The 25,082-nt window shown below is 44.9% G+C and overlaps 1 protein-coding gene across 8 annotated transcripts in view; it reads left to right on the top strand.

Moving 5' to 3' along the window:
- Positions 1–25,082, top strand: part of KALRN (kalirin RhoGEF kinase) — an 872,788-nt gene that overhangs the window by 626,350 nt on the left and 221,356 nt on the right. For all 8 annotated transcript variants that reach the window (XM_061609058.1, XM_061609049.1, XM_061609051.1 and 5 more), the window contains 5 exons: positions 4,249–4,368; positions 6,756–6,974; positions 11,059–11,208; positions 18,277–18,391; positions 21,994–22,109. In XM_061609058.1, coding sequence (XP_061465042.1) covers positions 4,249–4,368; positions 6,756–6,974; positions 11,059–11,208; positions 18,277–18,391; positions 21,994–22,109 — 720 coding nt within the window. The remainder of the gene's footprint in view (positions 1–4,248; positions 4,369–6,755; positions 6,975–11,058; positions 11,209–18,276; positions 18,392–21,993; positions 22,110–25,082) is intronic.

The following is a 25,082-nucleotide window of genomic DNA, read 5'->3' as shown; positions in this document are numbered from 1 at the left end:
TGAGGTGAACAACTTTACCCTCAAAGTGCCTTGCAAACCATTCACAGTGGGCCTCCTAAGGGTCTAAAACTCCATTTCCTGGAGTTGGTGTCAACAGGCCGCTGACAATATGGAAAAGCTGCACTGGATGGCTACTTGAGGATGCGATGGTGGTACAGAAGTGGGCCTTCTTCAGTGCCCGCACTGCTGCACAGTAGGCATGGTTATGATGTTTTATGTGTGCCTGATCAGCCTCACAGCAAGTCTTTCACCATTTACTTTCTAGCTGTCGTCCAGCCTGTTTTATTGCCCTTAGGCTCACTGGTGTACCAAGGTGCAAACTGGACTCCAGTCTCAAGAGCCTCATGCACCTCGCAGTTCCACAACATGACAAAGGCTTCCGCTGGGTCACCTGCTGTATCTACTGGGAACACCCCCAGGGCATTCAGGAATCCAGTGGATTCTATTGGTCTCCGGGGGCGGACCATCTTAATCTCTCCACCACCCCTGCAGGGGAGGATCAAAGCCGTAAATCTAAATTTCACCACAAAGTTCTGACCATGACAATGGGGTGTCATCCACCCCCCTATCTCCAGATCACCCCTTCCTCCAACTGGAGCAAACCTCTAATTCAGCAAACTTCAGATTTTCCCTCAGTGAGGTATTTTTCCAGCATTTAGTAGTGAAATGCATTGAACTATTGGACTTACTTTTGAGTAGACCGACACAGGATCAGGACTAGAAAGTCAATTGTAGGCAGAGATGGGGCAGTTGTACTGCTGATTTAGGTTGTTCTAAGAATGAGATATTGAAGGTACATCTATTGATCGATCGATCGAGCTAGATGAAACCTCCATGTTCAGAAGTAATATTCCTCTAATTACAATCTTTCCCCCCTACATACACACAGAAATAGCAATGCAAAATACTAGAAAAAATGTTCATTTTCAGAGGCAGCATGTGCTTGACTGCAAGAGAGAAGGGGAGAAAGGGAGTTTTAAAAGAGATGGGGAAAATTGAAACTGGGGTGGTAATTGACAATCAGTATAAGATGACAAATGACTGGTACCTGATATAAAACATTCAAATGAGAAGAAAGAGAGATTCCATACCTGTAGGGATGGGTGGGAATTTCAATTCAGTTTGCATTTCAAGCCAAATCTATCAAATTTGCACTTTCCAAAACAATATGAGAACCAAAACACAGCCATCCTTTGAAATTCACACTTATCCAAATTTTGCAGTGCAGTTCACCAATCAAACAGTGTTTACAAAAATGCAAATGTTAGGGGAAAGTGTGCATAAAAATGAATATGAGTGAAAATAACATACAAAAATGCATTCTATGATGAAAAATTGCTTGCAAAAATGTGTACATAAGTCAAAACTGCCTAAAAATTATGCTTATTAGGAGAAATCCGCACTAAAATGCTGAAGAATTTTCATGAGGATTTATTAAATTGCAAATTGCTGCCAAAATGTGGAGAATTCAATTTAAGATTGGAAAAATGAGAACCTGGGGGAACAGAAATTGACAGATTTTTTCATACCTATATACCTATCAAGAATCTGATTTCCTCCTAAGTATGCCCTAATGCAGCTATTCCCAACCTTTGAGTCACTAGTTGTTGCTGAACTACTCTCTCATCAGCCCCAGCCAACATAGCCAATGGTCAGGAATAATGAGAACTGTAATCCAGCAACATCTGGGGACCCAAAGGTTGGGAAAGGCTGCACTAATGAATGAAGTGTTGGCTATTATGAACTATTAACCAGCTATCTGTAACAAATGAAAGACTGACCAAAACTAGTTGAATGACTGCACCAATAAAATGTAAGCATAGGCTGTCCTTGCTAAGAAACTGTGAAGAGGTAGGGGTTGGAGAGAATAAGAAAGGTCAGTGAGTGAGTAAAACAGACTTCTCTCATGAAGGATAAGAGATGGGATGCCAAATTGAAAATTTCCTGGTGGATGCAGATCTGAACTGCATCAAGCAAGTTATCATGAGCCCTGTGGGGAACTCTTGGCAGAGCATAATGGAGGAGGAAGAAGATTGGGATCCAGGGGAGGGGCTCAGTGGTCTGTAGAGGGAGGGGAAGAAACTGAGGAGGATTTTAGTAGTCTGCCGAATGACAGCCTAGCTCCTGAGGCTCCAGTTGTTGTAGATGGGACTGAGTCTGAGAGTGTTGCTCCCATTACCCTGCCCTCAGACTCCATTGAGCCTCCAGAACTACTTCCTGCTCCACCTTTGGTGCAGCTGGAGTTGAAGGAGCATGTGGAAGTAGAGATTGGCTGAGACGTCTCCACCCCTGTCTCCAAGGACATGCCACTTTCTGCACAGGAGTGACCAGATTTAGCCCACTTCTCAGCTGGTCCTTAGGAGTGCCAGTTTACTAGCTCAGTCTTGATCCAGGAAACAGTTCCTATGTAAGCATGGTGCCTGCCCCGAGATTACTTAAGGGGTCTCAAGGGGCATGTCAAATTGTTGCGACAATGTCTTCACTTGAGTAGCCATACTGTGTAGAGACCTAGAAACCTGTGTAATCTGCAACCTGATCTATGTACCGCTCTAGAGTTTTTGCATTAAAAATTAGAAAGAAAAACACGTCAGCGTTTGATTCTGAAGGGTTGAGCCAGGACATGAGCTGTTTTTATTTCCTGTTTTTCAGAGTGGTTTAACAGTCAGCCCCTCATCTGGGGAGTGTAGCTTTGTGAGGGGAATAGGGTCTCTCCTAGCAACTCTCAGCACCCTTCACAAACAACACTTCCTAGGATTCTTTGGGAGAAGCCATGACTGTCTAAAGTGAAATAAAGGCCTGATGTGGATGTGGCCAGTGACATCCTTGGTTTAAATTTGGATGGGGGACTACATATGTCTGCTGTAGAATAAAAAGGTGGGGGAAACCCTGAAAAACAGTGATACTGTTCACAATGTCTTGTATGACAAACAAGAACAAAATCATACTTTCTTTCAGTAGGTTGGATCCAGACTGTTAGTTTCCATTGAAATCAAAGGGACTGAAGGTAGTGATAACTAACTTTTCATATTGATTTCAATGGGGCCTAAAGTGCAGCTAACAGTATGAATCCAACACACTGTCTGCTGCATCAGGGCCACAATTAGTGATGAAAAGCCTTGTATCAGCAGTCTGTGGCCCATGGGTAGCCCTCTTGACACAAGCAGCAAGGGTTTGTGACACTCCTGGACATGAGCAGGAGGTCCTCTGGGCCTATGATATAGGCCCAGTTTGGACATAACACAAATTAGTCTGGGCAAATCTCTAGCTCACATGGTCCACCCCCCTTCTTCTTCTCCGGTGTAGCTGAAGCATTCAGAAGCATTCCTGATTTAAAATAACCAGTTTGTTGTTAAGTCCAAACCGGAAAGTGTGGTTAGTTATAACATTATATTGAAACAAGGTAAGATCTGAAACCACAACATAGTGCTTAAGGTTTAGCATAATGTCTGAACTGGGCCATAGAATCAGATGGCACTCCTTGTTTTCCTTCTCCTATGCTGTGCTACTGCTTGTTTCCCAGCTCAAGAGACTAAAGTCACACTCTCAGTATGTAGGGATCGTTTTATATACCATAGTAAACACAGTGTGACGCTGTCTCATGTTCTGGGATTGACTTGTTATTTATTATTTATGTAGAACATTTATAGCCCACCTTTCAGTACAATTGTTCTCAAGGTAGAAAACGACTGTTAAAACCACAAAATAGAGTAAAAAGTAAATCAATAAAACTACTGACAGTTTTAAAAAGCCTTCAATAAATGCAAAGCTGTATCAACTATAAAAGCCCTGTCTCAAAAGATAAGTCTTAATAGCACTTTTAAAAGTCCCAGGTTCTTGACAGGCTGCTGAATTCATAATTTGGGAACACGTATAGGGAGTGCTGATTTTGTAAGGGCACTATTAGCCTGATGGATTATGGAACCATGCCAAGGTTTTTTGAGCTAGATCTCAAAGTGTGAGGAGATCTCAAAGTGTGAGGAGGTATGCCAGTGTTCTGATGTTGTTTTAAACGCTCAACTCAAGTAGCTGCCCATGTCCTAGTCTTAAAACATGTTTTGAGAAGCATAATGGTGAAGAGCACATATGTGGCTTAATTGCCAATCAAAGGTTTTTCTTTCTTTCTTTCTTTCTTTCTTTCTTTCTTTCTTTCTTTCTTTCTTTCTTTCTTTCTTTCTTTCTTTCTTTCTTTCTTTCTTTCTTTCTTTCTTTCTTTCTTTCTTTCTTTCTTTCTTTCTTTCTTTCTTTCAGGTCCTTGGCTGGATCCGGAATGGAGAATCAATGCTCAATGCCAGCCTTGTCAATGCGAGCTCCCTGTCAGAAGCTGAGCAGCTCCAGAGAGAGCACGAGCAGTTCCAGCTAGCCATAGAGGTAACAGTAATGGGCATGTTTGGATTTTCCTTTCAGCAAAGATGAGGCCACCTCACTGGGCGGAAATAGAATGGTGATGAAAGTAGAGGGGATTAAAAAAAAGTTAGGAACAGGCTACAATTGGAATAAATAATTTCCTGTCGATGGCTAAGCTTTCCTGTTGCTTGAAAAAAATAATAATATTCATGAAAAACGTTGCTCGTTCCCCCCCCCACCCTTTTAATTCCTTGCGAACGGTTTAGCCAAATTAAAAACCAACAACAACAAAAACCTCATGGAAACAAATTTAAAGATTGAAGCGTCTGGTTTCTTTCAGGCCTTTCCAAGACTTGAATCTTACCAAGACTTGTCTGTATACCTCTGCACTGGGGGATTTTATGGTTTGATAGAAAACACTAGAGATGGAAGCTTCTGCTCTTCTTATAGGTTTTTTTTCTTGGTTGGAGATGAATAGGTTAGGGACACACACACACACGGTCTGTCAAAGCATCAGTTTGATTTGTTGCAACATAACAAAAACCAGAGGTTAAAATAGGCACTGACTGTGAACATAAGAACATAAGAGCCTGCTGGATCAGGCCAGTGGCCCGTCTAGTCCAGCATCCTGTTCTCACAGTGACCAACCAGGTGCCTGGGGGAAGCCCGCAAGCAGGACCTGAGTGCAAGAATGTGGAATGAGCATGTGTGACCAAAGAAGTATGCACTGAGTAGTATGGATTAAGTCAGCAACACTGAAGGGCCACAGGCTGTCCACCCCGGGTTAAAGATTGGGATAGCCCTGCTCTATTCCACCTTTACTTTAAGGAGCTCAGCATACATTGTCCTCTTCACGCCCCCTCCATTTATCCTTGCAGCAACTCTGTGAGTTGCTGCTTCACCATGATTGGTCTCAGGTAACACTTTTAATTATATTTATTTAAAAGTTTGGTGTTTTCCCAGTTTTTGCTTATGGATGAAGTTGGGGATAATAGAGTATATAATTCACTTTAGTGTTTGTAATGACATGGCACTAAAAGTGTGTGTTTTTGTTTTTTGCAACGTCCGTCTGTAAAATGCAACATGAAATTAAAGCCTTCATTGCCTAGAATGGTCCTCCAGTTGTTGTTTTTTTAAGTTCTCCTCTGCTTTCTGTCCCACATTAGCAGCAGTCACATATATACACAAATAGCTCCGGGGAGGTTCAGAGCTACTCTTAGTATTATGTGCAAAAATACTCTAAATTAAAAAGTAAACAGAAGATTGTATTTCCTATTGATTAATCTGGAATAGAAAAAGCTTATCTTGGTCTATGGCCATTGCTGATATCCCTGGAACTTCACATAACAGGAATATATAGTTACTTTTGTGCAGAGGTATTGATAATCTGTTAGTGAGGACTGAACACCTAAGAACACTTTACATTAACCTGCTGTATTGGCAAAGTCTGTAAGGGGAGTGAAGGCTTTATCATCCAGTGGAAAAGATTATCATTCAGCTACATCTTGGCAGCATTAACCAGGCACTTCTGTGGAGCAGGATATACATTTCCTGTTAACACAGCTTGCCACACTTCAGAGATACTTGTACTAGGTATTAACTAAGAGCCCCAGAGTGAGATGTGGGTTCTCATGCTGCCAATGGGAGAGGGAAAAGTTTGTTCAGAGATGGGAATACCAGATTAAATATTGCTGGTGCTTAAAATCACAGCATGTGACTGGTATCAGCAAAAGCGTACAGTGAAGCAGGGAAGAGCTAGTGGTTGGATGGGGTTTTCTTTGCAAATCCTTTAACATTTATTTTAAAATAAATATTTCCATTAACAGCTGGGCAGACAACCCCAGCAAGTGGTATCTGGGGATTTTCATTGCGGTTTATTTCTAGAATTCACAGAGACAACTTGGGGGAGGGTCACTGGTTTTTTATGCTATTACACAACTGAGTGTTAAAAGAAACTCTTGAACGAATTTTCAGGTTTAGGGTTTTTTAAAGGTTGATGCATTGCAGAGAACAAAACCTGTATTGTGCCCATACTTCCTAAATTCTTTCTTAAAATGGGCAAAATACTGTAATGTTGTACGTTCCAAGGTTGTGAGAAGGAAAAACAAAGATTTTAAAGCACAGAGTGGAAATTATTAATAATGGAAATTATTAATAATATAAGCATTATCTTTATTTAAAAGCTGTCTGATATTTTATAGAAGAATGGGATATAAATCTTGATAATAAATAAACAATAAAAATAATTGTGTGGGACTATCCACAAAATGCTTACTGAAGATAATCTGTGAGTTGTGGAACATACTCTAAAAATGTTTCATTCTCTCACATTTTCATGCTCACACTTCACCTCTTTTTACCATATGCCTGGCACATCTGTACAAATCTCTCTTTCCTCCCCTCATACACAGTCCCTCTTTCATGCCACTTCCTTGCAAAAGACGCACCAGAGTGCCCTCCAGGTGCAGCAAAAAGCAGAGGTATTGCTGCAGGCTGGGCACTACGATGCTGATGCCATCAGAGAATGTGCGGAAAAGGTGGCATTGCACTGGCAGCAACTCATGTTGAAGATGGAGGACAGGCTGAAGCTGGTTAATGCATCTGTTGCTTTTTATAAAACTTCAGAGCAGGTGAGCTGAATGATGTGCAGTGATATTTTGTTTAAACTATTTTTTACAAATAAAGTATTTGTTACCATGGCGTATTATTTAAGGCAGCTATGACTTCAGTTAAACGAAGTAGCATATGTTGCCACATATTCATTGATGCAGCCTGTAGCAGATGGATCTTACAGAGTGCTACATTGTTCTGCCATGATCTTCCTCTGGATGTTAGTTCTGAGTTAGAGCAGTGAGGACTCACTGAACCCTATTATACAAACACTGAACTGAGCAGAAAGGGAGTATCCATGCATCCACTTCAGCATGGTGAGATGTTGGCTAATGGGTGAGTGGTGAGTTTATCAGTCTACAGAAAAATCATAGAATCATAGAGTTGGAAGGGGCCTTGTAGGCCATCGAGTCCAACCCCCTGCTCACAGCAGGAAATCCACAGCTAGAGCATCTCCTGCAGATAGCTGTCCAGCCTCTGCTTGAAGACATCCAGTGAAGGGGATCCCACCACCTCCCTAGGCAGTCAGTTCCATTGCCAAACTGCCCTTACTGTCAAGAAGTTCCTTCTAATGTCCAATCTGAATCTACGCTCCTGCAACTTAAAACCATTAGACCTAGTCCTACCCTCTGGGGCAGCAGTGAACAAATCTGTACCCTCCTGTATGTGACAGCCCTTCAGGTACTTAAAGAGTGTAATCATGTCGCCCCTCAGCCTTCTCTTCACCAGACTGAACATGCCAAGTTCCTTCCTTTCCTTACAAGACTTACCTTTCCTTACAAGACTTGTTCTCCATACCGGCTATCATCCTCGTCGCCCTCTTCTGAACCCGCTCTAACTTGTCTATATCTTTCTTAAAATGAGGCGCCCAGAACTGAACACAGTATTCCAGATGAGGCCTGAGTAATGCAGAATATGGGACTATTACTTCCCTCGACCTGGAAGCTATAGCTCTGTTTATGCATCCCAAAACCGTGTTTGCCTTTTTTGCCGCAGCATCACACTGCTGGGTCATGTTCAACTTGCGATCCACTACAATTCCAAGGTCCTTCTCACATGCACTACTGCTAAGCCGGGTATTTCCCATCCTGTACCTGTGCATTTTGTTTTTGTGGCCTAAATGCAGAATCCTGCATTTGTCTCTGTTGAATGTCATTTTATTAATTTCAGCCCAATTTTCTAGCCTATCCAGGTCCCTTTGGATTTTATTCCTGTCTTCCATTGTGTTCGCTATCCCTCCCAGTTTCGTATCATCCGCAAACTTCATAAGGCTTCCCTCCACCCCATCATCTAAGTCATTGATAAAAATGTTGAAGAGTATCGGCCCCAGGACAGAACCCTGTGGCACTCCACTCGAAACCTCCTTCCAGTCCGAAGCAGAGCCACCGACGACCACTCTTTGAGTACGGTTTTCCAACCAGTTGTGAATCCACCTGACAGTATTTCCACGTAGTCCGCATTTGACGAGTTTGCTAATCAAAAGGTCGTGGAGGACTTTGCCAAACGCTTTGCTGAAATCTAGATAGATGACATCTACAGCATTTCCACCATCTACTAGGCTAGTGACCCGATCAAAACAAGAGATGAGATTAGTTTGACAGGATTTTTTCTTGACAAACCCATGCTGGCTCCTACTAATCACAGCATTGTCATCTAGATAGTTGCCAATGGACTCTTTTATTATCCGTTCTAATATCTTTCCCGGTATTGAAGTCAGACTGACCGGCCTGTAATTCCCCAGATCTTTTTTACCCTTTTTAAAGAGCGGGATGACGTTTGCCCGTCTCCAATCCTCCGGCACCTCTCCCGTTCTCCAGGATTTCTCAAAGATGATGGCAAAAGGTTCCGAGAGTACATCCGCAAGTTCCTTCAATACTCTGGGATGCAGTTCATCAGGCCCTGGAGATTTGAACTCATTTAGGTTAACTACGTATTTCCTGACTATCTCCTTATCAATCTCGAACTGCAATCCCGGCCCCTTACTGAGATTGCTACCGATGCAAGGTTACACACTGTTCCCTTCTTGGGAGAAAACGGAGGCAAAATAGGCGTTGAGCAGTTCTGCCTTTTCCTTGTTATCTGTCAACATTTTGCCATCCTCATTGAGCAGCAGTCCCACCGTTTCCTTGGTCTTTCTCTTGCTTCGAACATATCTGAAAACCCCCTTTTTGTTGTTCCTCGCTTCCCTCGCCAGCTTCAGCTCATTCTGGGTTTTAGCTTTCCTTACGCTATTCCTGCAAGCCCAAGCCGCTCGTCGGTACTCTTCCTTGGTGATGTGTCCTTCCTTCCATCCTTTATACATGCTCTTTTTTACTTTTACCTCCTCCACCAGTCTTCCGTGTAGCCACATTGGCTTTTTCCGATGTCTTCCATTTTTCTTTCTCTTTGGAATTGTTTGTGACAAATGGCTGTCTAGGTGCTCCACAAATGAAATGCCTCTCACAACTTCACCATTCATTTTGCATGCTGTGAAGTTGATGGGGTATGTCAGCAACTGTGGAGTGTGTGTGTGCGTGTGTACATTTGTGCGTTTGTGTGAGGGGGGGCAAACTATGAGGTGAATCACCACACCAGCATTCTGAAGAATCCTAGAAGCTGGATGCCATTTTCTTCCCAGCAAGCTGCAGAGTGAGGGCAGGAAGAATTGCTCTCACTGATACACTTCATGATGATGATACATGATGACATGTGGTTGGCCCCCATTCAAACTGTATCACTGAGACAGGAATTTTCTGTATGAAAAAGATGACCTGGGGGAAAAAGATCACCTACAACACAGGATTTTCTTGCATAGTTTGGGCATAATAGCCTAACCAAATAAAAATGTATTTCAAGCCATTTTCAGGGCACTGCCAAGATGTTCATAGTATAAAAAGTATTCTTGAGATCCACACTACACAAGGAAGAGAACTGACTAGCTCAGCACCACATCTGACAGAGGTTGACTTGCCTCAGTCAAAACATAGTTGCCCCATTTTCAGCTGGGCAGACAAAGAGACGGTCTCATAAGACCGGGTGAGTCTCAAACATACAAATCAATACATTTTTCGTATGTAGTTGGTCTTTCACAGTTCAATCCACTTGCTGTGTAGCTTGGAAGAATTTGGTAACGTGCCTCTGAGCACATGGTGAGTGGTGGCAACACCTGCATACAGCCCAAATAACAGAAACAAGACATGTGCTGTGCTGATCTTGTTTTAGCCTGGAGGAAGCAACATTATTAAGGAAGTTGATATAGTTCAGATGGTCACTTTAAATATTTTTGATTTACTTTGCAATTTTAGTGAATTTTCCTATAGGAAATCATTTTCTTTTGTTTCTATTTCTGAGAATATGTGAAGAACAGCAACACTTGGCCACATTTACACTAAAAGAGCTCCAAAAACAATTGTGGAATAATGGCGTCTTGAGCAGGCCAAGTTTGTTTTTTCCAACAGCTGGATTCATTCCTTAAGTATTGTAATCAGTCTGACATTGACCAATAAAAAGGCTTTGAAATTAATAAAAATAAATTTGACACAGGTTTCTAGGATGAATAATGAGACAAATATAATTTTCTAGTTTAGATTCTCTGTAGAAACAGTAGTAATACAGGAAAGAAGTGAAGTAAGAAGAACACCAACAAACATTAAAAAAATGTAATTCTCCATCTTTGGAGATGGCAGGTGTTGCCACCACTCTCCATATGCTCAGAGGCACGTGTTACCAAATTCTTACAAGCTACGCAGGAAGTGGATTGGACTGTGAAAGACCAACCCAAATGGTGTTTGCATTTTGTCAAATTTGTAGGGCAGTACAGTATCTCAGAGAGGAGTTCAGGTCTCCTGCTCCCCTGGTGCATTCACTATAGGTGCCCAATTTCCCTGCTTTTTAAAGTTTGATAGAAATATCTGTTGGCTGTAGGTACATTCTTAAACTGCTAAGTTTTTTTGCCTATTAGTGAATATTTCTTAAACTAATGTGCTCTGAGTTAGGAATTCCATATAAGGTTATTTGTGAAGCTGTCCTTTTTTCTTTTGTTAGTTTAATGGGTTAATGCACTTGTAGTAGATTTTCTATGCTTCTGGAGATAGCTGAACTACTGTGTCCTGTCTTATGCCTCAGGTTTGCAGTGTGCTGGAGAGTTTGGAACAGGAATATCGAAGAGATGAAGATTGGTGTGGAGGTCGGGATAAGCTTGGACCAGCATCTGAAATAGACCATGTTATCCCCTTGATCAGCAAACATCTGGAGCAAAAGGAAGCCTTTCTCAAGGTCTATTAGAGTAGCCCTCTTTTCCAGTAGTTGTTTTTACATTTTTGTAACTGAAAGTAGCTATGGTGAGAACCTGTCTGCAAAACATGCAGATTATGTTCTGTGTGCTGTCATATTCCTGTAGAACAAAGGCATATCTGCATATTATTTTATGGGAATCATAAAAATAGTACAGTTTTTGTATGTAGTCCAAGTGTCCCTTTTCTCTGTAATAGTTTTATGACTGGACAACTTGTACAATCTTTCTCCAGAACAGAGATTTTCCAGTTTTTTTCTCATTCAGTTCCAACACTATAAAAATGGATACTAACACACGCATAAGTGGCTGCTTGCCCAAGCAGTGTAATGTGGGACGAGCTAACCCACATCAGCTTTCTCCTTCCCTTTAATATTCTGAAAAACAATTACCTGTTACTTTTTAGTTCATGAAAGGGAACAGATGATCTCAGATTAATTTGCTGCTCTTGTCAGTCTCTGCCCACTGCACTGAGGTGATATGTGGTGCTGTAAAACAATTAGCTGGCAGCTGCCTATGCAGGGGCTTGATTATAAAGCAGATAAGCAAGGGAGAGGGTCAAGGGGTCTCAGTGAATGTACCAGGTTGTCTTCCAAAAGGCAGAGTCAGTGAACAAAGCAAGGCCTGATGTTCTAATGAAGGTAATCTGGGTTTCAAGGCATGGCTGGCGAGGGACTGATGCTGGCGTCTTGACGCTTCCAGCAAAGGGCAAATGGTGTCTCACTGCCTTTTATGCTCCCCTTCCTGGTTCAGGTGCTAGAAAAGAGCCCTCCGGGAGCCTGTAGCCTTAAATGGCCAGAACGCCTGCGTTGCTCTGCTACTCACAGAGGTCTTCACTCTACAGGGAGTGGAGGGGCCTCCTGTTTACTCCCTGAGTCTGACTGAGGGGTTCCAGCTGTATCCTGAGCATCTTCCAGTGTTGGGAATGTGGAGCTGCTTCTGGGTGGGTCTGCTTGTTCCCTTTTCTTGGTCTGCTGTGCCAATCCCCTGCTCCTCATCCTCCTCTGAGGACTCATCCCAGGGAGGCATGACATTATCCCCTTCCCCAGGGCCAGCCATCCCCCACCCCCCTGGCCCTGGTTTGACCGGGTAGTGAAGGTGGAAACAATGGACCAGCCGAGAGGTGTGCATATGAGAAGCATCTTCCCAGGATTTTTTTATGGGCAAAATCCCAGTCAATCAGATACTGAAGCTGGCCATGACATCGGCAGGAGTCCAGAATCTGGGACACTTCAAACTCCTCCTCCCCATCAATCTGGACAGGTGGGGGAGCTGTAGTGAAGTACTCAAGGGATGAGGTGGGAGAGCTAGATTGAGCAGCGATCGATGGAACACAGAATAGATAAGGGATGCTGGGAGCTACAGCTGAAAAGCCACCTGGATGATCTGTTGCGTGATTAGGATGGGGTCTTTGTGTCGGGCGTCCAGCTTCTTGGTCTGCCTTTGGGAACACAAGAACTTAGTTGAGAGCCACACCCAGTCCCCTACCTTCAAGGGAGGGCCAGGCTGGTGATGGTGGCCAGCAAATCATTTGTATGTTTCCTTAACTGATCCCTCAGGACTGCCTGTATGGCCTCCAACTCCTGCAGCATGAGATCTGCAGTGGGAACTGGCAAGGGAGACAAGTCCAATGGAAAGAAGCGGGGGTGGTAGTTGTAGATGGCAAAGGAGGGGGTTTGTTGTGTGGATGCATGTGGAAAGTTATTGTATGCAAATTCTGCCAGAGGCAGCATATCCACCTAATTGTCCTGCTGAAAGCTGGTGCAACATCACAGATATTGCTCCACTGTGGCATTTGTGCATTCTGTGTCTATCTGACTGGGGATGGTGGGCTGAGGACAGATGGATTTTGATGTCAAGGATTCAAAACAGGGCTTGCCAAAACCAGGCAGTCAACTGGGCTCCTGTGTCTGATATCAGGAGGCCATGTAGATGGAACACCTGTGCAAGAAACATTCGAGCAGTCTCTGGGGCACAAGGGAGGAAGTGGGCCATCCTTTATGAACAGGTCCACCACAACAAGGATAGTGGTCATCCCCCTGGAGGCAGGTTGATTGGTGATGAAGTCCAAGGAGATGGACCGCCAGGGTCCTTGGGAGTCAGGAGAGGGAGCAGGAGCCCCTATGGCTTTCCAGAATGCACTTTAGTCCATTGGCAGATGTCACAGGTGGCTACATAATCTTTCACATCAGCATGTATGCTAGTCCACCAGAACTCCCACAGCACTAGATGGAGAGTCTTGTAGGTTCCAAAGTGCCCTGTCAGCTGGCTGTTGTGACATAGATGGAGCACCTCTCCTCATAGGGTACCTGGGGGAATGTATAGATGGTTTCAATGGTACAGGTCACCATTAAGCGAGAATGCAAGGCAGGGATTCCGGACTGGAGTTCTTGCAGGTGTGCCAGAGCATATAGGTCACCCCTCTGCTGGTCCCATACCCTGTCCAAAAGGGACTGTGGTTGCTGGGTGGCTGTGAAGTTTTGCAGACAGAGGATGGACTGAAGGGAGGACTCATGCTGCTCAGCTTACGGGAGAGTGCATCTGATTGTTTATTCTGGCTGCCCGGGAGTTAGGTGACGGTGAAGTTGAATCGGGAGAAAAAGAGGGTCCACTGGATCTGGTGTTGATTAAGTTGTCTGGCGCTCTGCAAGTACTCAAGGTTCCAATGGTTGGTCCGTACCTGCACTGCACTGGATGGTATGCCCCTTCCAGAAGGTGGCGCCAAGTCTCAAATGCCGCCTTGATTGCCTGCAACTCTTTCTCCCAGATGGTGTAGTTCTGTTCTGAAGAGTTGCATTTTCAGGAGTGGAATGCACAGGCTTGCCAACCAGTTGTAACAGGACTGCCGCTATGGCCTTGTCTGACACATCAGCTTCCATGATGAACGGGTGGTGGGGTTGGGCTTCTGCAGGATGGGTTCTGAGGTGAAGGCCTCTGAAACCCCTGTTGAGCCACATCTGTCCAGCAGAACATTTCATTGGACCGGAGGTCTGAGATGGGCATGGTCAACTCTGAGAAGTGGGAGATGAATCAGCAGTAATAGTTGGCAAAGCCCAATAAGCGTTGCACGTCCTTGACACAGCAGGGTACTTACCATTACAGGGTGTTTCTACCTTGGCTGGGTCCATCTGGATACTGGAGGGGGAGATACAATGGCCTAGGAAGTTGACAGAAATGTCCTGCCCAAAGTTGAGAGACTCAGACTTGAGACTCGACAGTGGTGTTTTTTCTTTTAATTAAAATAATAGACAGCTGCAGTGCAGAGAGTCTCATATAACTAGCTACTCTTTCTAGGAACTCAGCATCCCTCTCTAGCACTAGCTAAGCATGACTTCGCGACTCCAAGATGTTGACTCAGCAACTGTTTCCCCCCCTGAGTCTGCTTAAGTAGGTTGTGAGCATGCGTGCAAATGGAGACGACTCCTTAGCTGGGTTTGTTGAATTTCCCGCCTCAAGAGTCTTCTAATGTGGGGTGAAGGTGGAGCCTCAGCCAGTCTCTTGTCTTCCCCTTCCAATGGAGAGGTGCTGGTAACGGTCAGTTCAGGCACGGAAAGTGGAGGTGCACCCTGCTGGGAAGTGTCTTAACAGGTTAGACTGAGCTCCCACAGGGGAGCCTGGAACTGCAGGGGCTGTGGTGTCAAAGACAGGGGTCAGGGCACCCTCTAGGTCCATTCTGCTTCTTTACCCCTCTCCAAGTAATTCGTCTCAGTACATATCCTCATCCTCTGTCTTTCCCCTGCCTGTCCACCCCCACCCCAACAGGAGGTCAGGTCAAACTCACACTTCTCTAACTTGGCGAACAGGTGATCCTCCCTCAGGTGCTGCAATACTGCTTGAACAAGCTTCTCATGTTCCTGGGGGTTTCTTGAGTATATTAGGATGTCATCCAGGTAATCACCAGGAAATGGTCTAGGAAATATTGTTCAGGAAATTCTGGAAGACCTCAGGAGCTTTACACAAGCCAAACGGCATCAAGGTATACTCTAAAGTGCCCATACCTGGTACAAAAGGTCCTCTTTCACTCATCTCCCTCTCGGATGTGCACTAGATTATAGGCCCCCCTCAGGTCCAACTTGGTAAATATTTAGGCTGCACATAACCATTCCAGGAGCTCTGGAATCAAAGAGGCAGAGGATACAGGTTCTGAACAGTGATCCATTTAAGGGCCTGGTAATAATTGCAAAGCTGGAGTTCTCCACACTTTTTTTTCACGAACAGCACTGGGGCAGCAGCTGGTGATGTGGAGGGTCAGATAAATCCCCGGCTCAGATTCTTGTCTATGAACTCCCATAGGGCTGCCAATTCAGGCTCAGACAAGGAGTAAATCTGCCCAGCCAGAATCTTGGCCCCTGGGAGCAATTCAGTCAGACAGTCGTCGGGCCGATGGGGTGGTAGCTGATCAGCCTTCCATTTCTCAAACATGTCATGGAACTCCTGATATTTTTCTGGCAGTTTCTGCAGTTTGGGGCCCTCTTCCAGGGAGATCAGGACTAGCTAGGACTGTCCCTGACAAGTGGTTTGACAGCACGAAGAGGAGAATGACAACAAGCCTGTGGAACGTTGAATACTTGGGTCATGTTGTTGGAGCAAACCAGACTGAGCACTAATGGGAAGTGGGGAGCTGCCGCCAGGTAGAATTGGATTCTTTTCCGGTGTTCTCCCAGGGCCATCTCCAGGGTTATGGTCTCCTGTACCACCAGTCCGGATGTAAGCAGTCGACCATCGTTTCTACCAGTACAGGTTGGGGAGTAGGTTGTTGTGGGATGTGGTGCAGGTCTGCAAAGGATATGCCCATGAAGTTGAGGACAAGCCTGAGTCCAACAGGACTTGTACTTGCAGGGGCCCCTGCCCGGGGACCTCCAGGGAAACCTGCCCAGTCAGGTGTTTGGGCACCAAAGGACCATGTTGGCAGGCCCTCTTGATGGCAGGATCATCCCAGTCTAGGGGCCCATAGAGACTGGGGTGCTGGGGTTTCTCAGAGTCAAAGGTGATAGTCGTTTGGCTGGGCACTGGGCCACAAAATGTCCTTGGTTTCCACAGTATAGGCACAGGCCCAGCTGTCTGCACCTCTGCTTCTCCATTGGGGATAGGTGTGGCCAGGCCCGTCCCAGCTGCATGGGTTCCTCTGGTGGGGTGGGGTCCTTGCAGGAAGGCTCCAGGGAGGGTCTCTGTGGGGCAGAATCTCCCAGGATGGACCGGGACTGTGTAAAAGCTTGTCTGCTTTCCAACTTCCCCTCGATCTATAGAGACAGGTGGATCAGGGTTTGCAGAATTGCTGGTTGCTCTACCCGAGCCAGCTCATCCAGAAGTTCATCCGACAGGCCCTCCTGGAATTGGTCCATGAGCGCAGCTTCATTTCATCCCAAGTCTTGTTTCAGCAACCGGAACTCAGTTACATACTCTGCAAGGGGGCGCTGGCCCTGCCTCAGCTGATGGATACAGTGAAACATGGCCCGCAGCTCCCTGGTGAATATAGCCAGATCAGTTAGCAGTGGGCTACTCTCCAGTAACAAGGGCGTAACCCACCTAGCTGCTGCTCCTGTGAACAGGCTAATTAAAAACCCAATTCAGGTCTTATCATCAGGGAAGGCTTCTGGCTTCAAGTTCATAAAGAGTTGGGTTTGTGCCAGAAATGCTGAGAGTTGGCCGAAAGCCCCAGAAAACTTATCTGGAACCGCCACTGGGCATTTGACTTTCACAGCTGAGGGGGCAGCTTCTCCTAACTGAGCTTGCATTTGCTGGTTTACCTGCAAACGCAGAAGCAGGTTTTCCTGCTGGAGCTGTCCCACAGCAGACAAATTTCCAACCCTTGCTTCTCCTGTTTGGGCTGGAAGCATGCTATCAGTCTCTGCCAGCTGCACCAAGGTGATATATGGTGCTGTAAAACAATTAGTTGGCCTACGCAGGGGCTTGATTATAAAGCAGATAAGCAAGGGAGAGGGTCAAGGGGTCTCAGTGAACATACCAGGTCGTCTTGCAAAAGGTAGTCAGTGAACAAAGCAAGGTCAGATATTCTAACGAAGGTAATCTGGGTTTCAAGGCATGGCTGGCGAGGGTCTGATGCTGGCATCTTGGCGATGCTTCTAGCAAAGGGCAAATGGTGTCTCACTGCCTTTTAAGCTCCCCTCCCTGGTTCAGGTGATAGTAATCAGCCCTCCAGGAGCTTGTACCATTAAATAGCCAGAACGCCTGCACTGCTCTGCTACTCGCAGACGTCTTCGCTCTGCAGGGAGTGGAGAAACCTCCTGTATACTCCCTGAGCCTGACTGAGGGGCCCCAGCTGTATCCTGAACATCTTCCAGTGGTGGGGGATCTGGAGCTGCTTCTGGGGTGGGTCTGCTTGTTCCCTTTTCTTGGTCTGCTGTGCCAATCCCCTGCTCCTCATCCTCCTCTGAGGACTCATCCAATGGAAGCATGACTGCTCTCATGTTACACTCTTTACATGAATAGCCTGGAGGGCATTACATTGGCTGCCACTAGAGGAGACAGTACTGTGCCAGATGAAGCATTAGCCTAACTAGGATAATGCAGTTCTTTATCCTTGTATATGTTGTTTCAGGGATGTAGTGGCAAGACGTGGCCGCCCTTTCTTCTCTATGCCCCTAGCTCCTCACCTCAGCAAGCTGTATGTCATACATACATCTTTAAAGCATTCTTAACCCATCTGTTTTTCAAAGTTGCAACATAGGTCATGCAATAGTATATTTTTGAAGGACTGTTTTCCAGAAGAAATCAACAGGTATCTTCTGGGTGGCAGAGCACGATGTATCTTCTTCTGTTTGGGTTGTTATGCTTTTGGTTTTCTACTGGAATCAGCCATGTTTTCCACATAGCATTTTCTTTCATATCATATCATCCCCAAGATGATGGATGTGTGTGACTGCAGTCAGTTTCTCAATGTTTTCTCATGCACATCATCATCCTTTGGAGGTCAAATGAGAAAAGAAGCTCATGTCATAGTTCAGTGGTTGTTTCATGTTTTATTTTTCTTACTCGCTTGTCAAAAGGGTAACTGTTGTGCTTGGGGGTGGGGTGTTGTTTGCTGCCTACAGGCCTGCACGCTAGCACGAAGGAATGCAGAAGTGTTTCTCAAGTACATTCACCGAAACAACGTCAGCATGCCAGGGGTAGTGAGCCATACGAGGGGACCCGAGCAACAAGTTAAAGGTCAGTGTGTTCTTTGGGAGACGCATTAATGGAATGGCAGCTTTGCTTTAGAAATTCACCACATGCTCACTGATTATGCTTGGGCACACCACAGATGCTTCCTTATACCAGATGCAATTTAGTGAACATTTGCAACAGATAGTAATTACCAATGCATCTCTTACCCTGGACAGAATAAGCTTAAGATACAGGGAGATGGCACAAAGAGATTGCTCAGTGTCTTTTTCTTTTCCATATTGTCCCAGAAATCTGGGGAATGGATCCAGTGAAATGTTTTGCATAGAAATTTACCAGCGTGCCATCAATTGTCGTTAGAAAAATAAAAACTCCAGTAATATGAATGTAGAACCATACTCGTATTAGTATGGTTAAGGCATTTTTAAAGCAGCAGTCATTGAGATTCTTTCTCTGTTAGTCCCATCAGATGCTTCTTTCATGTCACTCCATGCTTCAGTCCTCCAGTCTTGAAAATGTGTCAGTACTATAAGCCTTCATTACAACTGAAAGTGCCCCAGCTAAGAATCTTGTTAGCTATGAATCTTACAAATTCTCAGAAACGTCAGCCTGTCTTCAGAAATAATGTTAACTGTATGCAGGGTTTTCAGTACAATGACTTGCTCAAACTGAAGAACTGAGAGGTTGTGTGCATGCGTGTGTGTGTGTGTGTGTATTGTGGAGAGGGCTGACTTCTGCCTTCCATGTCTTTCTTCTGTAGCCCTCAAGACTCTCTCCCTAGGCCGTGCCCCCTCCATGTACCTCACCAGTTCTCCTCTAGATCCTCCTTGAGTGCTTTTGCCAGGCTGGAATGTGTTCTTGAACTATGACAATGCCTTGTGCTTGCCTGGGTGGAAGATGCAGAGGTGTTTTCCATGAGGGTAGAAGCTTCTGACTTGTGTGTGGCTGGAATATAAAAAGGTCAAAATTGCAGATGTTCCTCCCATTTTATCTCTGGCGTTGCCCACCCCTGCCATATGGCCTCTCAGAAGGTTGCCCGTGAGGGAATGTCACCCGCAGACTGAAAAAGATTCCCCACTCCTATTATAGATAGGTATATACACACATGCACACACACACACTGGACTTCTATAGTTACCTGACGTCTTGCTATACAAGCCTTGTCTTTAGCATGGGGGGGGGAATCAAATGGCTGTAGTGTCTCTGTGGTCTGCATCCATAGGAGAAGTGGATTGCTGCCTGTTCTCCAGAGGCTGTGAGATGGAAGCTTGTGATTCTAAACAGAAGTCTTAGCAATGTTTGCATGTGCATGCTGACTATGCACCTTATTTGCTGTTATGAAGGCATGTTCTTTGTATTTTACCTTCTTATTTTTAAAAATGGATTTAGAATTGTCCACTGGCTTGATAGTAATACTTAACATGTTACTCCCTGTGATCTAAGTAATGTCCTAGTGGTCACTTGTGATAAAAGAGATCAAGAAGAGAGAGCAGTGATCAGTTTGTTCATCTGAAGGAAGGTCACTCTGTGCATATACAGATTTCTTCTTATTTCCAGATGGCCTACAGGTGTAAAAGAGAAACCATCCCATCTGATATCAGAGATCAGCTCTGAAATTTGAGAGCAATGAATTACTATTCTAATAAAGCCCTAGGGGGGAAAGCTGGAAATGTAAGCTGTTTATTAGTTCAGCTACAAAGTGCTGCAGTGGATAGTAGTTATATTATTCTATTAAAAGGATCCCTTAACTCCCTCTGCTGCAGGAAACAGTTGGGGGGGGAGCACCTGTCTCATATTACATTCAAGGACAGAACAGGCTATCATACTGGGAGTTTTGGCATTTGGATCTATTGCCGAGTATAATCAGGCTTCTATACCACCCTTCTTTTTCCAAGAGAAGCCAAAATTCAAATTCACAGTGTGATCACTTTTCTCAGCATTCAGTACCCCCCCTTCTCAGCCATTTAGCTACAGTAAGCAAGAGGACAACCTTCTTGTGCTCATCTGTTTCACATGTTCAAAAGAACATGGGTTGCTGTGGTGATGATAGGGGGAGTCTGGGTGATGCCTCCACAGCTTCCTTAACTGTAATCCGCCAGTTGCTAATCTCTTCCATGATACTGTGGGGTGCTGATGAAAATGAACCAAAGTAAATCTACAGAACTAAGTGATTTTTCATCTCTGATTAGATTGCTTTTAAAGCTGTAGAACAGATTAATAACAGTATAGTGCAATAATTATTATGTAGTGTACTACTGAGTGCTCCAAACATTTGGTGCTATCACTAAAGAGGTTGAAAGTGCTCCAGAACAAGATAAAATCCACACTTTAAAACAATTATTTCTTTGGTTAATGTTGCTCCAGAACTCATAAAGGCAGTTTGCCCTTTTGTGTATGTGCATCTATAACAAAAATGTTTGCACTGATTCAGCTGGGTTCTTAAAAGAACACTTGTGAGAGTAGAATTACACAGGTTAAGCATTAGACATAAACTTGGGGCAGTCTATTACATTATTTTAAAACATAAGAATATTCCTATAGTCAGGGATGGCTTTACCATAAAGCAAGGAGAAGTGGCTACTTTGGGCAGTGCACATGGGTCATTTTAAGCTTGGCTGAGACAAGTATATGACTGATAGGCCTGGGACATTCTCTTGCACAAGCGTCATATAATTTTATTTCATTGAAGCTTGCACAGAAGAACCTATTAGTGAATTTTGCCCCATATTAACTGATAGAGGGGGGTATCAGTTGAGATTTCCACCTTGGGCACCAAAATGTCTTAGGTTGCCCCCTGCTGTGCCTTAAAGTATCTTGATAGAATGTTTAATTTGTGGGTCTATAAACAGCTCAAGGCTATGTGCTACAATAATACCTTGTAGCCCACCCTTCAGACCTTCAACCCTACAGTAATGTCTTGCAGCCCACCCATCTGAGCCCACCCATCTGAACTTCAGCCCTAGGAAATAAATAATGTGGTTTGTGGATTAAGCATTCTGAAAAATAAATGTTCAGTCACAGGACTTATTTTAGGAGACACTTCAGTGACTTAAAATCATAATGCCATCAAACACAGAATATGATTGCCTCTCTGGAATAGAATTGTATGGCAGAATCCTCAAAGAGCTGTTGTTATAGTATAATATCCCAACTCCAGGACATCACTGACAGTGCTCCAAATGAATGTTAAATAAATGAACAGGCGAGTGTGTGCAATTCAAGGTAGACATTTGTGATTCCGGCCATTGTTGATTCCCAGGCATGGTGCTTGTTCCTTCTGCTTTTATAAGGATATATTTAATGACTGGACAGTTAAACTGTTGCTGACTGCATGGCTTGTAGATGTGCCCACTACACCCATCCTGCTGCTGCTGGCTTTGAAAAATGTGGTCTGCATTAGGGACTTTTTATCTCTGTGTTAGGAATGTAGGATTTTTGTGTTGGCTGATGTCCACAAACACTTAGTGAGCCTCTTGTGTTAATGACTGCCTTTCCTCTGCTGTTTTGTTTTTTAAAGCCTGCTCTAAAGTGATTCACCCTAGGGAGCTTATATCACTGTGATAAAGTAGCAAGCTGAATTTGCACCAACTTGCATCTACACATGCTTACTGAGTGTGTGAGGATAACACCCATCTTTTTCTTCACAGCCATTCTGAGTGAGCTGCTGCAGAGGGAGAACCGAGTTCTTCACTTCTGGACCTTGAAGAAACGGCGATTAGATCAGTGCCAGCAATATGTGGTCTTTGAGCGTAGTGCTAAGCAGGTAGCTTAACAAAACTCTCTTTTGTACAGCTGACACTTAATAAGAGACTAATAAGATGAACAGTGAGAAAGATAATTTTTCCCCAGGTAGCATGCCATCATGTAGGTTATAGCTCCTCCTAGCAACCAAAGGCAAGAATGCAGAGGAGCCAAGAACCAAGCTGCTCCTTCCAGTCCCACTCCAGTTCATTCTTGCCTTTGTCCAAGACTGTTCTCTTTATCCTTAGTGCAGATATTTTCTGCGGACTACTCTTTCCTGTAGCGAGTCTTTGGTCTGTGTATTATAAGTTTGTGTGTAGGAAGTGAGTACTGCAGGGAGTGGTGAGAGGGTGTGTTTTGGTGTATTTTTATTTATTTATTTATTTAGTTTAATTTATATACCGCCCTAAGCCCGAAGGCTCTCTGGGCGGTGTACAAAAAGATAAAAACAAGCACAATATATAAATACAATATAAATACAATATATAAATACAATAAATACAATAAATAAAAAAAGAACAAAACAAACAAACAATAACGAACCAAACAACATCCAAAATACGGAAATGCTGTTTAAAATACACTTTAAAATGCCTGGGAGTATAAAAAGGTTTTCACTTGTATTTCTGTGGGGGCTGTTTTTTCAGGCCTTTCCTCAATTTTCCACGGGGCTCGTGGCTGCAGCCCCGGCAGTTTTCCCAGCCTTGGCAGTGACACTTCAGCCCTCTCCTCCTCCTTCGCAGGGCTTGTGGCTGAGGCCCTGGAGGTCTCAATAGTCATTTTCCCCTCCTCCAGTGGGGCACACAGCTGCGGCCCCAGAGCTCTCCTTGGTCCAATCAGTATAGGCAGTGGATGCCCCACCTTTGACTGGAGCTCGCAGCTGTGGCTCTGGCCTGTCACTGGGATGGCAATACTTGCTCGCACGAGTTCCAATCTTCACCAAAGCAGCAACAGGCACCCCTGTTTGCCTGGAGGTCGCAGTGTCGCTTGTGGCTAGGGTGGAGGCAATCTTCTCAGGCGGACCTGCTGGTGGGCATTCCTCTCTTCTCTCGGAGCTTACGGCTGCAACTCCAGGCAGTTTGGCCTTTCTCACCCTTTTTCCTGGCCACCATTTTGTTTGCTCCTTGCTCCCTTTCCCTCCCGCCCACCATTTTGTTTGCATTTTCCCGCCCTTTTAATTTTCCTTGTAATTTTTGCTAGCTTCTCCTTTTTTCCTCCAACTCCATTCTCTGTGTCTATTTTCTACCTTCCCTCTGCATCAGACTGAAGGCAGGGAGGATATTTTTTAAAAGAGAGAGAGAGAAGTACAACTACTGACTTTGAGCTGCAGTCAGGGCTGTACTGCACCCCTCTACTGTGTGTGTATGCCTGGGCTCCCAAATCACCACACCCCTCTACCATGTGCATGTGTCTCAGCACTGGAATCACTGTACCCCTCTTCTAGTGCATGTGTTGCACTTCAGTTACCACCCACCCTTACTGTGTGCATGTATACGATGGCAGGCCGAGCACCAATTGCGGATTCTCTTGACCAGCCCTCTGATGCGGAGCAGCATTGCATATTTGCCACAACATCTCAACTCAAGGTTCTTTCCGCTGTGAGGTCCAAGGCACCAAAGCACAACACCTCCAAGCACCATTCTAAGGCTGTTGCCAAGACTAAGCACTGCTCTATTCAGCTGGCTGCCAGGTGGGCATGATAAGTGTCTGTCCCAAGCTCGCTGGAAGCTTCCTCTACTACGGCCACCATTGCTGTGGAGGAGACTCTTTTGGAGGCCCCTGTTACAGGTCAAGAGAGACTGACAGCCCTTTTTCACTCTCCATCTGTGTCATCAGATGAGGACTTTGATGGTTTTCCAGTACAGTCCCCCCATTGCTCAATAGCCTTCTGGACCTGCACTGCCGGTTCGCCAGTTGCTGGTTCTGCCCTCCACTTTCAGTCAGTTAATCCTCGAGGCTAGGGCCCAGTGCCCTGCCTCTGCTGTATTGGAGCCCTCCTCAGTTCCCACTCACCAGTTAGACTACTGTGTCACATCACTACCTCAACAGGTACATCCACTGACTACGGATCCAAAACTTGGCCATCTGCCTACTTCACAAGTACTTTTGCTTGGGTTACAGTTGACTTCTGAATTTGTTTCTCAACTGAAAGATGTGTTGCTGGGGCCCCTTTTGTAAGCCCAATTCCTGTTGCAGCCACAAGTCCAGCCCTCTCCAAGTTCTCAAGTCCTGCTTTGTTCGCAACCTCACACCAGAACTGTTACTTCTCACTGCCATTCAGATGAAGGTCAGGGCGGTGTCTCCAAACCCCTTTGATGTCACTTGAGGCAAACCCAGTGGATCCTTCCATTCCACCAGAGGCTGAAGGGGATGATTGGAGTGGTGAATCAGAGATGGAAGAGGATACCTCGCACCATCTGTTTGACTCAGCTGAGTGTTTACCCCTTTTTCACAGGATGTTGGATACCTTGGGCCTTCAATCAGCTCCATCAGAACCCATGCCTCCTCCAGTTAAGGGTGCCAAGGTTCTGATAACTCGCAAGTCTGTGGTACGTTCACTTCCTGTTCCTGACCCTCTAGATAAGTTGGCAGAGGAGGAATAGACTCGACCTCTGAATGCCAGATGGGTCTCAGCCTTGGCTATAAATACTATTCCTTGGATACAGACTATGAATTGCCTGAAGATCGCGGCAGTGGATGAACCAATCTCCTGTTTAGTTACCAAATCTCTTCTTCCAAAATAAAGGAGACTGGATTTCGCTCTTCATAAGAACCAAGCTTCTTGCGCAGCGTCCATATTCAGGAGCTTCTGTGATGTGGCTGGATGAGCTCCTAGACAATCCCAATCCTGATCCTGCCAAGAGCAGAGGGACTCTTGTGAAGCTCCACAAATCAGCAGCCTTTGTGGCCGATGCCATCCTGGATGTGACACAGTTTGTGGGTTGTGCTATGTCTGCAGGTGTGGTAGCATGGGGGACTCTCTGGCTCCGGCACT

This window comes from Rhineura floridana, chromosome 2 (assembly GCF_030035675.1).
Source record: "Rhineura floridana isolate rRhiFlo1 chromosome 2, rRhiFlo1.hap2, whole genome shotgun sequence".
Lineage (NCBI taxonomy): Eukaryota > Metazoa > Chordata > Lepidosauria > Squamata > Rhineuridae > Rhineura > Rhineura floridana.
The sequence above is the reverse complement of the archived record's forward strand: the minus strand, read 5'-3'. Positions and strand labels throughout refer to the sequence as shown.